At 41.6% G+C, this 14948-nt stretch overlaps 1 protein-coding gene across 4 annotated transcripts in view; it reads right to left on the bottom strand.

Moving 5' to 3' along the window:
• Positions 1-14948, bottom strand: part of hkdc1 (hexokinase domain containing 1) — a 29330-nt gene that overhangs the window by 3494 nt on the left and 10888 nt on the right. For all 4 annotated transcript variants that reach the window (XM_045723236.2, XM_014213559.3, XM_045723235.2 and 1 more), the window contains 10 exons: positions 5793-5912; positions 3752-3847; positions 3523-3622; positions 3236-3419; positions 2901-3056; positions 2530-2763; positions 2105-2409; positions 1734-1882; positions 1530-1649; positions 1290-1385 (listed from right to left, as the gene is read on the bottom strand). In XM_045723236.2, the coding sequence (XP_045579192.2) occupies positions 1290-1385; positions 1530-1649; positions 1734-1882; positions 2105-2409; positions 2530-2763; positions 2901-3056; positions 3236-3419; positions 3523-3622; positions 3752-3847; positions 5793-5912 (1560 nt within the window). The remainder of the gene's footprint in view (positions 1-1289; positions 1386-1529; positions 1650-1733; positions 1883-2104; positions 2410-2529; positions 2764-2900; positions 3057-3235; positions 3420-3522; positions 3623-3751; positions 3848-5792; positions 5913-14948) is intronic.

Genomic DNA, 14948 nt, shown 5'->3' with positions numbered 1-14948 from the left:
GTGGGTTCGATTACAGGCTCAAAATGTCCAGAAACAAAGACCTTTCTTCTGAAACTCGTCAGTCTATTCTTGTTCTGAGAAATGATAGCTATTCCATGCAAGAAATTGCCAAGAAACTGAAGATCTCGTTCAACGCTGTGTACTACTCCCTTCACAGAACAGAGCAAACTGCCTCTAACCAGAATAGAAAGAGGAGTGGGAGGCCCCGGTGCACAACTGAGCAAGAGGACAAGTACATTAGAGTGTCTAGTTTGAGAAACAGACACCTCACAAGTCCTCAACTGGCAGCTTCATTAAATAGTACCCATAAAACACCAGTCTCAACGTCAAAAGTGAAGAGGCGACTCTGGGATGCTGAAAAAGCCATATCTCAGACTGGCCAATAAAAAGAAAAGCTTAAGATGGGCAAAAGAACACAGACACTGGACAGAGGAACTCTGCCTAGAAGGCCAGCATCCCGGAGTCGCCTTTTCACTGTTGACGTTGAGACTGGTGTTTTGAGGGTACTATTTAATGAAGCTGCCAGTTGAGGACTTGTGAGGCATCTGTTTCTCAAACTAGACACTCGAATGTACTTGTCCTCTTGCTCAGTTGTGCACCGGACCCTCCCACTCCTCTTTCTATTCTGATTAGAGCCAGTTTGAGCTGTTCTGTGAAGGGAGTAGTACACAGCGTTGTATAAGATCTTCAGTTTCTTGGCAATTTCTTGCATGGAATAGCCATCATTTCTCAGAACAAGAATAGACTGACAAGTTTCAGAGGAAAGGTCTTTGTTTCTGGACATTTTGAGCCTGTAATCGAACCCACAAATGCTGATTCTCCAGATACTCAACTGGTCTAAAGAAGGCCAGTTTTATTGCTTCTTTAAACAGCAAAACAGTTTTCAGTTGTGCTAACATAATTGCGAAAGGGTTTTCTAATGATCAATTAGCCTTTTAAAATGATAAACTTGGATTAGCTAACACAACGTGCCATTGGACACCAGGAGTGATGGTTGCCGATAATGGACCTCTTGTACGCCTATGTAGATATTCCATTAAAAGAAAAATCTGCCCTTTCCAGCTACAATAGTCATTTACAACATGAACAATGTCTACACTGTATTTCTGATCAATTTGATGTTATTTAATGGACAAAAAACTTGCTTTTCTTTCAAAAACAAGGACATTTCTAAGTGACCCCAAACTTTTGAACGATAGTGTATATATTCACTTTCATAATGGGCAATAGTATATGTTTTCCAGACTACCTATTACAGAGAACAGTGGGTCTTGTTCCATTTCACTCACATTCCGTCTTTTGATAGCCTCTCGGAGCATTTCCACAACGTCATTTCCTTCACAGTCTGTGGCTTTGAACCCTTTGGTCCAGCTAACCAAACTTCCCTGAGGAAGGAAGTATTACAATGGAGACTGGTAACATACTTAATAATGGAATGACTTACCCTGATTAAGCACACCGGTCATTGAAATAACTGCCATTCTTTGGCATTGAGGATGATTTCGTCATCATGACGATTGTACTTTTACCTTATCGATTCCTGTCTGTCTGCAGGGGAAAGAAAAGGTGAAACCAAGCGGGAGACGAGTATTCTTCATCCCCATGTAGTCCAGGAAATCTGAGATGCACTGGACAATGTGGTCGAACAGCTAGAAACAAAGAGTTTGTCAGGCTAAGGGGTTAGGGACCTAGTTAGCAGTCAGCGGGGGGTGGTGGGGTGTGTGTGGGCTCACCTCCTCTCCTGTGCCCTGCATGATCTCCAGAGGGATGGCGTAGATCTTGTTGTACATGCGGACAGACTTGCGTATTCCACTCCGGATCTTCACCACCAACACCCGGAAGTTAGTTCCTCCCAGGTCCAAAGCCAAGTACTTTCCTCGCTCTGCAATAATAAACATTGTAATCACTTGACTTGAAATGAAACAACTTGCACCTAATGATGTGATTTTAGACAGCAACATTTCATAAACTGTTAAGGTGATGGTACAGAATAAAGTGTAATAATGGGTTATAGCATGGTAATAACATGATAACTTTCCGCATTATGAACAACAAGGTAAACCTTTAGATCCAGTGCATAGCAATCTGTAGCCAGTCCTCTCACCTGTCCCATCAGGTGTCCTGTACACAAAGGAGGGCAGCATTTTAACAGAGGCAGTTCTGTGGGAATCCTTCCTAAGGCCTCTCTCTAGCTCCACTCTCATCTTGTCCCTGACCTGCTGGAGGTTCTCTGGACTCAGGCTGAGTAGAGCAAGAGTGTCATTGATCTCCCTCCTCTGGGCCGCCAGCCTCTGAGCCACCGCTGTTACCATAGCAGCCCCCTTACTGCTACCACTCTCAGACAGCACAAAGCGCACATGGCACTCTGGCACCAACCGGCGCACCACCTTGTGGAGCCTCTTGGGGTACCTGGGAGGGAGAGAAAGAGAGAGCGAGACAGAGAGGGAGAGAGTTTATTGTCAGCGTTCACAGGCAAAGAGGAAAACTGCCACTCTGAGCAGAAACCTTCCGTGACTTATGGCTACATACTGTGGATGTGTTCTGTAGACAGTTCCGTCAACCCCAACAGTGATCCGCAAGCTCTTCAGCTTCCTGTTCTCGCGGATGCGGGTGAGGATGGCAGCCAGCGCAGCGGCGCAGAGGTTAGCTGACCTGAAGGACACGATGGTGGAGACGTGTTGGACGGCAAGGCAATCATCTGCTGAGGGGGAAAGGCCGAGCTCTGTAAGGATTTCCCTGGTGTTCTTCAGCCCGTCTTTGTACCTGGAAGTATAGTTCTGACATAGTTGTCAAAGTGTAACATACATTTCCCTGAATAATGTCTGTGAAAATTAGTACAAATAAATTATATACAATATATTTATAGTGTGAGCATTAAGACTCATGGAAAATGCTCTTACTGTTCAATTAAAGTGATGTGTTTGGTTTGAAATTTCCCTTTGGTGCGTAGAGCATTGGAAACTCTGCCATCAAACAGTAGTCCCTTCTTGGCCATCTTTAACAGAATGAGTCTCACCAACTCCCCCATGTACATCCCACTCACCATCTTCTCAAACCTAACAGAGCAACACACTAGTGTTAACAGTCATTATTTACATTCCTACTAGTGTAAGGCCCCTATTCCGTCAATTGTAAATAAAGGGAAACCATATCGTTGGTTTACTCAGAATTTTTACAATGATATCTAATACTTAATGTATTTCCAATATGGTTGGTTATGGATTTTGGTGCTTACAGTTGCTTCCCTGGGTTGGTGGAGGCAGCATCAATCTCTCGGTCAAAATGTGTAATGAAGTCATCGAGTGCCCCATCGTCCCCGAAGGCTCCCCACTCTGTGTTGATGCACATCCTGCCCTCGTCTCCTTCCACCAGGTCAATGTGTCTCAGCTCCTCCATGTAACAAGCATTAGTACCTGTGCCTGAGATTACATAGCGATGGTGAGAAAGACTATTTGTAGGCTGATAATACTGACAATGAAACAACCATTCTGAATGAAGGGTGCAAATTAATATCAGGCTGACCTATGATGACCCCCACTTCACAACGCTGGTCGTCATAGCCACAGGTCATCATGGTTCCCACTGTGTCATTAACAAGGGCCAGGACATCCACATTGGTTCCCTATAAACAGTGTTGGCTGGTGTTTTAATTGACAAATTCCTTTTTATATATATACTGTAGTATATACAGAAATGCAAGAAAAAAATGAAATGAGTGATAATAAGTAGTGAATAAGATCTCCCTTAATACCCCGACTCTATCAATGGCCTGTCTCAAGGATTGCACCACATTGGTCCCCAGGACTCCTCTGGCCTTGTAGTTCTTTGACCATGACAACAGCACTCCCTAAAACAGGTTTTGATTGTTGAAAGAAAGCAAGGATTACATTCTGAATAGATAGTCACACAATGAACAAGTTTGTCAATGCAGTTCACACATTCTGTTACATCATATGAAAGTGGCTTTGCAGGTATCTGATTTTTACTGATAATCAATTGGAGCCCATCTGATATTTCTGGAGTGATAACCTGTTTGGGATAGGGGGCAGTATTTTCACGGCCGGATGAAAAAAACTTACCCGATTTAAACTGGTTACTACTCTTCCCCAGAAACGAGAATATGCATATTATTAGTTGATTTGGATAGAAAACACTGAAGTTTCTAAAACTGTTTGAATGGTGTCTGTGAGTATAACAGAACTCATATGGCAGGTAAAAACCTGAGAAGATTCCAAGCAGGAAGTGGCCTGTCTGAGAATTTGTAGTTCTTCTTTTGATTCTCTATCAAAACTACAGTATCTGTGGGGTTACGTAACACTTTCTAAGGCTTCCATTGGCTCTCTAAAGCCTTCAGAAAGCGGATTGGGCGTCTTCTGTCTCTGGGCAGAGTATAGTAGCTCAGTTTGTCAGTGGTCTGCCTGGTGACAAAGAGATTGGATATGCGCGTTCACGCGACCATGCTATTTTTTCTTTTCCTCTTTGAATGAATACACTATTGTCCGGTTGGAATATTATCGCTATTTTACGAGAAAAATACCATAAAAATTTATTTTAAACAGCGTTTGAAATGCTTCTAAGTACGGTAAAGGAACATTTAGAATTTTTTGGTCTCGAAATGCGCTCGCGTGTTACCCTTTGGATAGTGACCTGAACGCACGAAACAAAAGGTATTTGGACATAACTATCGATTATTTGGAACAAAAACAACATTTCTTGTGGAAGTAGCAGTCCTGGGAGAGCATTCTGACGAAGATCAGCAAAGGTAATACCATTTTTCTAATAGTAATTCTGAGTTTAGTGAGCCCCGAACTTGGCGGATGTCAAAATAGCTAGCCGTGATGGCTGAGCTATGTACTCAGAATATTGCAAAATGTGCTTTCGCCGAAAAGCTATTTTAAAAACTGACATTGCGATTGCATAAAGGACTTCTGTATCTATAATTCTTAAAATAATTGTTATGTATTTTGTCGACGTTTATGATGAGTAATTTAGTAAATTCACCGGAAGTTTTGGGTGGGAATGCATATTCTGAACATCACATGCCAATGTAAAAAGCTGTTTTTGGATATAAATATGAACTTGATTGAACAAAACATGCATGTATTGTATAACATAATGTCCTAGGAGTGTCATCTGATGAAGATCATCAAAGGTTAGTCCTTCATTTAGCTGTGTTTTGGGTTTTTGTGACATATATGCTTGCTTGGAAAATGGCTGTGTGATAGTTTTTGGCTATGTACTCTCCTAACATAATCTAATCTTTTGCTTTCGCTGTAAAGCCTTTTTGAAACTGGGTGGTTCGAGGCCTGAATGCTGATTGGCTGACAACCGTGGTATATCAGACCGTATACCACGGATATGACAGAACTTTTATTTTTACTGCTCTAATTACGTTGGTAAACAGTTTATAGCCTAGTGGTTAGAGCGTTGGGCCAGTAACTGAAAGGTTGCTAGATCGAATCCCCGAGCTGACAAGATAAAAACCTGTCGTTCTGCCCCTGAACAAGGCAGTTAACCCACTGTCCCTAGGCCGTCATTGTAAATAAGAATTTGTTCTTAACTGACTTGCCTAGTTAAATAAAGGTAAAATATATCTATTTTTTAAATATAAAATAAATAAATATATATATATAATAGCAATAAGGCACCTCTGGGGTTTGAGGAATATGGCCAATATACCAGGGCTAAGGGCTGTATCCAGGCACTCCCCGTTGTGTCGTGCTTAAGAACAGCCCTTAGACGTGGTATATTGACCATATACCACACCCTCTCGTGCCATATGGCTTAAATACCTCATCTATTTTGGACTGTCCACAAGGGAAAGAGAAGGTGAAGCCCAAAGCTTTCCTCTTCTGGTTGATGTGCTTCTTTTGCAGGAAGTCTTTCAGAGACTCTGCAACATGGTCAAACATCTGTAAAAGAGACAGTGTTGGACAGATTACTTACAACATGTAATCTGTGACTAATTACAGTAATGTAATCTGATTACTCAAAATGAGTAAAGTACTCTGATTCCTTCTGAATTACTTCGGCCTCCTTTATGCTGTAGACCTATTAGTTCTCTCGAACCCTGCCCACAGAACTGCCCAGCATCCTTGGGAAAATGCTAGCACAGATGCCTGCTGCATCTTCTTGATGAAATGGCATCACTGCTAAAAGGTCAGCTTCCCTGTCAAGCTCCATAATCATTATTTGATTGTATATTTATAGGCGTAGATCTGTGTGCAAAGATAGACAAGTAGATGTTAGTGTACTTGTTTCCACTGAAACTAGAGATTCAGCTAAGAAAACAGCTGATTTGTCATGTGCGTCATCACAGTGCTTGGGAAATGAACAGAATGGAGCTGTGTTGACTAACCAAAAATGTCCAGACACAAAGATCCTGATGAAATGTGTGATGATTCAGTTCTGAGTAAGTGGGGGTCTGACTTTTCTGGTAAAAAAGTATCTGTGGAAAGCCAACCAATGACAGAAAATATGGCAATTTGGAAATTTCAAATAGATTAGAACAGAACAGAAGGAAAAAGCGTCCATTCTCAGTGAAAGGTGACTTCCGAGCTGTATTGTCACGCTCTGACCTAAGAGAGCTGTTGTTTCTCTGTTTAGTTAGGTCAGGGTGTGATATGGGTGGGCATTCTATGTTTTTGTTTCTATGTTTAGTTCTATTATTCTATTTCTATATTGGAGGTTTTTGGGATGATCTCCAATTAGAGGCAGCTGGTTCGCGTTGTCTCTAATTGGAGGTCATATTTAAGTTGGGTTTTTTTCTATTATGTTTTGTGGGTAGTTGTTTTCTGTTTCGTTCACGTAACCTGACAGAACTGTTGACTGTCGTTTTGTTTCTTTTGTATAAGTGTTCATTTTCATTAAAGTATAATCATGAGCACTCAACACGCCGCGCCTTGGTCCCCTCTATACGACGCACGTTACATGTATGGCTCAGATTTCAAAGACATTTTAAAAAAATCTGCCATCCCTTATGGAAACACAATGATTTCACATGTGAAATGTTCCCATGACCACATACAGTGCATTCGGGAAAGTATTCAGACCCTTGACTCTTTTTACATTTTGTTACGATACATCCTTATTTGAAAATGGATTCAATAATTTTTTTTGCCCTCAATCTACACACAATACCCCATAATGACAAAGCAAAAACAGGTTTTTAGAAATGTTTGAAATTGTATTAAAAACAAAAACTGAAATATGACATTTACATAAGTATTCAGACCCTTTACTCAGTACTATGTTGAAGCACTTTTGACAATGATTACAGCCTCGAGTCTTCTTGGGTGACGCTACAAACTTGTCACACCTGTATTTGGGGGGTTTCTCCCACTCTTTACTGCAGATCATCTCAAGCTCGGTCAGGTTGGATGGGAGTGTCGCTGCACAAATATTTTCAGGGTTTTACATTTTTACATTTACATTTTAGTCATTTAGCAGACGCTCTTATCCTGAGCGACTTACAGTAGTGAATGCATACATTTCATACATGCCCCTCCCATGGGAATTGAACCCACAACCCTGGCATTGCAAACACCATGCTCTACCAACTGAGCTACAGGGAAGGCCAGGGTTCTTGGTCATCTCCCTAACCAAAACCCTTCTCCACCAATTGCTCACTTTGACCGGGTGGCCAGCTCTAGGAAGAGTCTTGGTGGTTCCAAACTTTGTTTAAGAATGATGGAGGCCACTTTGTTCTTTGGGACCTTCAATGCTGCAGAAATGTTTTGGTACCCTTCAACCAGATCTGTGCTTGACACATTCCTGTTTCTGAGTTTTTGCTCTGACCTGCACTTTCAACTGTGGGACCTTACATAGACAGGTGTGTGCCTTTCCTAATCATGTCAAATCAATACAATTTACCACAGGTGGACTCCAATCAAGTTGTAAAAACATCTCAAGGATGATCAATGGAAACAGGATGCACCTGAGCTCAATTTCGAGTCTCATAGCAAAGGGTCTGAATACTTAAGTAAATAAGATACGTTTTTTTTAATTAATACATTTGCAAAATGTTCTGAAAACCTGTTTTCGCTTTGTCGTTATAGGGTATTGTGTGTAGATTGATGAGGGAAAAAAAGTATTTTATCAATTTTAGAATAAGGTTGTAACGTAAAAAAACGTGGAAAAAGTCAAGGGGTCTGAATACCTTCCGAATGCACTGTAACCTTTCACGTGTTTAATCAGGTGAAACATGTGATGGCATTGAGGAGTACACCACAAGTCTCACGTGGATATTTTTCATGAGGTTTTACAGGTGATGCCCTACAAAGTCGCTGTCTTTTCAACTTACATATTTGACACACTTTGACATACACTTAATCATGTACGTTCATTTATAAAGTAATTATTATTCAGCATGTCCTCAGGACCTGACCTGGGATTTGAACTCAGAACCTCCTGGTTCATGGTATTACGATCTTCCTGCTACACCACCATGTCTGTGTCAATAAGTGATTTCACCTGTATTGCTACACTTCGGACTTCAAAGTAAATGTCAGCTTTTTTTTTAAATACACTCAAGAAAAGCTATTATATGTATCATAGTGATTCAGGAGTAAAATTAATACAAAATAATATACCCCACCAACATGAGGCAACTATACAGCAAACCTTAACATTTCTGAAATAAGTAAATTAAATAAATTATGAGAGATTAGTCAGATAACAGTTAAGCGCAGCGCAGATATCAAAAAGTGCAAAGTGCAGAGATTTATTATAGGTAATGAATCTGTAAAATGCTACAGACTTTGTGGTACAGTAGAAAGATCAGCGTACCCCAAATCCAGAGGTTGTGAGCTCAAATCCCAGGTGGGGTCATATTGAAAAGTCAGCCAATCAAATTAAATTTGTCACATGTGCCGAATACAACATGTGTAGACCTTACAGTGAAATGCTTACTTACAAGCCCTTAACCAACAATGCAGTTAAGAAAAATAAGTGTTAAGAAAATAAATTTAAAAAATGGCAGAATAACGAATAATTAAGGAGCAACAATAAAATAACTGTAGGGGGGGGGGGGGGCAAATAGTCTGGGTAGCCATTTGATTAGGTGTTCAGGAGTCTTATGGCTTGGGGTAGAAACTGTTAAGAAGCATATTGGACCTAGATTTGGCGCTCCGGTACTGTTTGCCATGCGGTAGCAGAGAGAACAGTCTATGACTAGGGTGGCTGGAGTCTTTGACAATTTTTAGGGCCTTCCTCTGACACTGCCTGGTATAGAGGTCCTGGATGGCAGGAAGCTTGGCCCAAGTGATGTGCTGGGCCGTAAGCACTACCCTCTGTAGTGCCTTGCTGTTGCAGACCGAGCAGTTGCCATACCAGGCGGTGACACAACCAGTCAGGATGCTCTCGATGGTGCAGCTGTAGAACTTTGAGGATCTGAGGACCCATGCCAAACCTTTTCAGTCTCCTGAGGGGGAATAGGCTTTGTCGTGCCCCTCTTCACAACTGCCTTGGTGTGTTTGGACCATGATAGTTTGTTGGTGATGTGGACACCAAGGACCTTGAAGCTCTCAACCTGCTCCACTACAGCCCCATTGATGAGAATGGAGGGGTACTCTGTACTCATTTTCCTGTAGTCCACAATCATCTCCTTTGTTTGATCACGTTGAGGGGGAGGTTGTTAACCTGGCACCACACGGCCAGGTCTCTGACCTCCTCCCTATATTCTGTCTCATCGTTGATCAGTCCTACCACTGTTGTGTCATCAGCAAACTTGATGGTGGTGTTGGAGTCATGCCAGGCCATGCAGTCATGAGTGAACAGGGAGTACAGGAGGGGACTGAGTACACACCCCTGAGGGGCCCTGTGTTGAGGATCAGCGTGGCGAATGTGTTGTTACCTACCCTTACCACCTGGGGGTGGCCCGTCGGAAAGTCCAGGATCCAGTTGTAGAGGAAGGTGTTTAGTCCCAGGGTCCTTAGGTTATTGATGAGCTTTGAGGGCACTATGGTGTTGAACGCTGAGCTGTAGTCAATTAATAGTATTCTCACATAGATGTTCCTTTTGTCCAGGTGGGAAAGAGCAGTGTTGAGCGCAATAGAGATTGCATCATCTGTGGATCTGTTGGGGTGGTATGCAAATTGGAGTGGGTCTAGAGTTTTTGGGATAATGGTGTTGATGTAAGCCATGACCAGCCTTTCAAAGCACTTCATGGCTACAGACGTGAGTGCTACGGGCCGGTAGTCATTTAGGCAGGTTACCTTAGTGTTCTTGGGCACAAGGACTATGGTGAAGCATGTTGATATTACAGACTCAGTCAGGAACGGGTTGAAAATGTCAGTGAAGACACTTGCCAGTTGGTCAGCGCATGCTCGCAGTACATGTCCTGGTAATCCGTCTGGCCCTGCGGCCTTGTGAATGTTGATATGTTCACATCGGCTATGGAGAGTGTGAACACACAGTCGTCCGGAACAGCTGATGCTCTCATGCATGTTTCAGTGTTATTTTTCTCGTAGCGAGCATAGAAGTAATTTAGCTCGTCTGGTAGGCTTGTGTCAATGGGCAGCTCGCGGCTGTGCTTCCCTTTGTAGTCTGTAATAGTTTGCAAGCCCTGCCACATCCGACGAGCATCGGAGCCAGTGTATGTATGTATGTGGTATGTATGTTCGGTCACTGTGGGGACTATGTCATTGATGCACTTACTGATGAAGCCAGTGACTGATGTGGTGTACTCCTCAATGCCATCGGAAGAATCCCGGAACATATTCCAGTCTGTGCTAGCAAAACAGTCCTTTAGTTTAGCATCTGCTTCATCTGACCACTTTCTTATTGACCGAGTCACTGGTGCTTCCTGCTTTAGTTTTTGCTTGTAAGCAGGAATCAGGAGAATAGAATTGTGGTCAGATTTGCCAAATGGAGGGTGAGGGAGAGCTTTGTACGCGTCTCTGTGTGTGGAGTAAAGGTGGTCGCGAGTTTTTTCCCTCTGGTTGCACATGTAACATGCTGGTAGAAATGAATTAGAACGGATTTAAGTTCCCTGCATTAAAGTACCCGGCCACTAGGAGCGCCGCCTCTGGATGAGTATTTTCCCGTTTGCTTATGGCTGTATACAGCTTATTTAGTGTGGTCTTAGTGCCAGCATCAGTTTGTGGTGGCAAATAGACAGCTATGAAGAATATAGATGAAAACTATCTTGGTAAATAGTGTGGTCTGCAGCTTATCATGAGATACTCTACTTCAGGTGAGCAAAACCTTGAGATTTCCTTAGATTTTGTGCACCAGCTGTTGTTTACAAATATACATTGACTGCACCCCTTGTTTTATTAGAGGCAGCTGTTCTATCTTAAAAAAGAAAAGGAGAGCCACACACTTTAGGACCTCTAATGCAATTTAATAACCTAATATTTAACGTTTCAACAGACTAGCTGTCTTCATCAGCGTATAATGACAAACACTGCAGGTCACTAGTTTATATAGTGTCAAAGGACACACACAGGTGTCTGTAATCATGGCTTGATGGTTAATTTTTAGATATAAAAATAACATACAAAAAACATGAATGATAGCATACAATCATAGATAAAAATTTGGCTACATAGGCCTACAAAGCTGTTATATCTTGCCAATGGACCGAAAACCCAGCTAGCTGTATGTTATCCATGTCGTCTTTCAGCCACGACTCAGTCAAACATAAGATATTACAGTTTTTAATGTCCCGTTGGTAGGATAGTCTTGATCGGAGCTCATCCATTTTGTTATCCAATGATTGCATGTTGGCAAATAGGACTGATGGTACAGGCAGATTATTCACTCGCCGTCGGATCCTCACAAGGCACCCCAACCTACGTCCCCGATATCTCCGTCACTTCTTCATGCGAATGGCGGGGATTTGGGCCTTGTCAGATGTCTGAAGTACATTCTTAGCGTCCGACTTGTTTGTCCAGTACGAGGTGAGTAATCGCTGTCCTGATATCCAGAAGCTATTTTCCGTCATAAGAGACGGTGCCAGAAACATTATGTACAAAATAAGTTACAAAAAACACACACAAAAAAACCATACACATAATAGCACAATTGGTTAAGAGCCCGTAAAACGGCAGCCATCTCCCCTGGCGCCATCAAATGTAATCATATTGATTAAAGAGGTTTACACTATTTTAGCTAAACAGTGTACCACTTACCTTTAAAAAAAGTAACAGAATATTATCATTCATTCCAGATTATTTTTTTTACAGTACATTACTGTAAATAAGTGCTTTACTGTAAAGAAGTGCTTTCTTTACAGTAATGTATTGTTAAACCAAAGTTTATTTGAAATGTATGGTAACATACTGTACCTTTTTTTTACAGTAACTTACAGGTAACTGGCTGCCAGTACATTACCATCATTTATTTTATTTGTTTTACAATTTTTTAACAGTGCAGGTTTGAATGATTCCCATTTTTGAACAGTTTATGTCTCTCTGCATAACAACATCTGTTGTCATTCTACCAGGGTTGGGTAGGTTATTTTCTAAATGTAATCCATTACAGTTACCTGCTTAAATCAGTAATGAAACTTTTGGATTACCCAAACTCAGTAACGTAATCTGATTATATTCAGTTACTTTTAGATTACTTTACCTATAAAAAAAGGCATTCGAAGAAGACAAAAATGTATGTTCCCAATTGAACGACATCTATTGCTGGATAAATCAACGTTAAAGGTTACATAGCTGGCCATATATGGATGTTACATTTTACTTTATGCTTTGGTTATGTAGGCTTCCTCTAACCCATCGCTTTCTACTACAGTCGTGGCCAAAAGTTTTGAGAATGACGCAAATATTAATTTCCACAAAGTTTGCTGCTTCAGTGTCTTTAGATATTTTTGTCAGATGTTACTATGAAATACTGAAGTATAATTACAAGCATTTCATAAGTGTCAAAAGTTTTTATTGACAATTACATGAAGTTGATGTAAAGAGTCAATATTTGCAGTGTTGACCCTTCTTTTTCAAGACCTATGCAATCCGCCCTGGCATGCTATCAATTAACTTCTGGGCCACATCCTTTTTAAACTGATGGCAGCCCATTCTTGCATAATCAATGCTTGGAGTTTGTCAAAATTTGTGGGGTTTTGTTTGTCCACCCGCCTCTTGAGGATTGACCACAAGTTCTCAATGGGATTAAGGTCTGGGGAGTTTCCTGGCCATGGACCCAAAATATCGATGTTTTGTTCCCCGAGCCACTTAGTTTTCACTTTTGCCTTATGGCAAGGTGCTCCATCATGCTAGAAAAGGCATTGTTCGTCACCAAACTGTTCCTGGATGGTTGGGAGAAGTTGTTCTCGGAGGATGTGTTGGTACCATTCTTTATTCATGGCTGTGTTCTTAGGCAAACTTGTGAGTGAGCCCACTCCCTTGGCTGAGAAGCAACGCCACACATGAATGGTCTCAGGATGCTTTACTGTTGGCATGACACAGGACTGATGGTAGCGCTCACGTTGTCTTCTCCGGACAAGCTTTTTTCCGGATGCCCCAAACAATCGGAAAGGGGATTCATCAGAGAAAATGACTTTACCCCAGTCCTCAGCAGTCCAATCCCTGTGCCTTTTGCAGAATATCAGTCTGTTCCTGATGTTTTTCCTGGAGAGAAGTGGCTTCTATGCTGCCCTTCTTGACACCAGGCCATCCTCCAAAATTCTTCGCCTCACTATGCGTGCAGATGCACTCACACCTGCCTGCTGCCATTCCTGAGCAAGCTCTGTACTGGTGGTTCCCCGATCCCGCAGCTGAATCAACATTAGGAGATGGTCCTGGCGCTTGCTGGACTTTCTTGGGCGCCCTTTGACAATTGAACCACTCTCCTTGAAGTTCTTGATGATCCGATAAATGGTTGATTTAGGTGCAATCTTACTGGCAGCTATATCCTTGCCTGTGAAGCCCTTTTTGTGCAAAGCAATGATGACGGCACGTGTTTCCTTGCAGGTTACCATGGTTGACAGAGGAAGAACAATGATTCCAAGCACCACCCTCCTTTTGAAGCTTCCAGTCTGTTATTCAAACTCAATCAGCATGACAGAGTGATCTCCAGCCTTGTCCTCGTCAACACACACCTGTGTTAACGAGAGAATCACTGACATGATGTCAGCTGGTCCTTTTGTGGCAGGGCTGAAATGCAGTGGAAATGTTTTTGGGGGATTCAGTTCATTTGCATGGCAAAGAGGGACTTTGCAATTAATTGCAATTCATCTGATCACTCTTCATAACATTCTGGAGTATATGCAAATTGCCATCATAAAAACTGAGGCATCAGACTTTGTGAAAATGTATATTTCTGTAATTCTCAAAACTTTTGGCCACGACTGTACATATAATAATACAATTAAATGATATCTTTACATTAAAAACCAAAATCTATCAGAATTCCAGTCATTCTAATAAATGTTATACCCCTTGATCTTCAAGAAAAGGACTTAGAAATATGGAAGTATAGATTAGCCAAATTGTTTTACCTGAGCATAACCCCAAAATGAAGGACTTAGTAGCCAGACCTACTCTGTTGTTTATGTATTTGTTGTCATGGAGGACTGATTGGGCTCATTGATTCGAGTTGAAAAATAAATGCTGTGCTCATAGAATGGCATGCTTTGAGCACTACTGAAAAGTGCTATTTACATGTCAAAAATTAATGTCATATGCTGCATTTGCTATAGGCCTATTGTTTACCTTTTTGTTGGTGACACTTTGATATCTTGATAATATGCAGCTGTTTAAAGGGCAAATCCACAGATGAAACAATAACAAAACGGGCACCCCACCTCTGTTTTGGTAAAAAGCTGAGGGATGGGCCTGGAGAAATGTAACCACTCTCAGATTAATAGACAGAGCTATGGATGCAAGGACTGACCATCCATGATATCAACATTATAGTTTTAAATATGTTATGAGGCTTTACAGTGTTTGTTTACATTTACAATGTTTACAAAAATTGGAGAAAACCAAGCTTATATT

Source organism: Salmo salar, chromosome 01 (genome assembly GCF_965601325.2).
Source record: "Salmo salar chromosome 01, fSalSal1, whole genome shotgun sequence".
In the NCBI taxonomy this organism is placed as follows: domain Eukaryota; kingdom Metazoa; phylum Chordata; class Actinopteri; order Salmoniformes; family Salmonidae; genus Salmo; species Salmo salar.
This window is presented reverse-complemented; position numbering and strand designations above follow the sequence as displayed.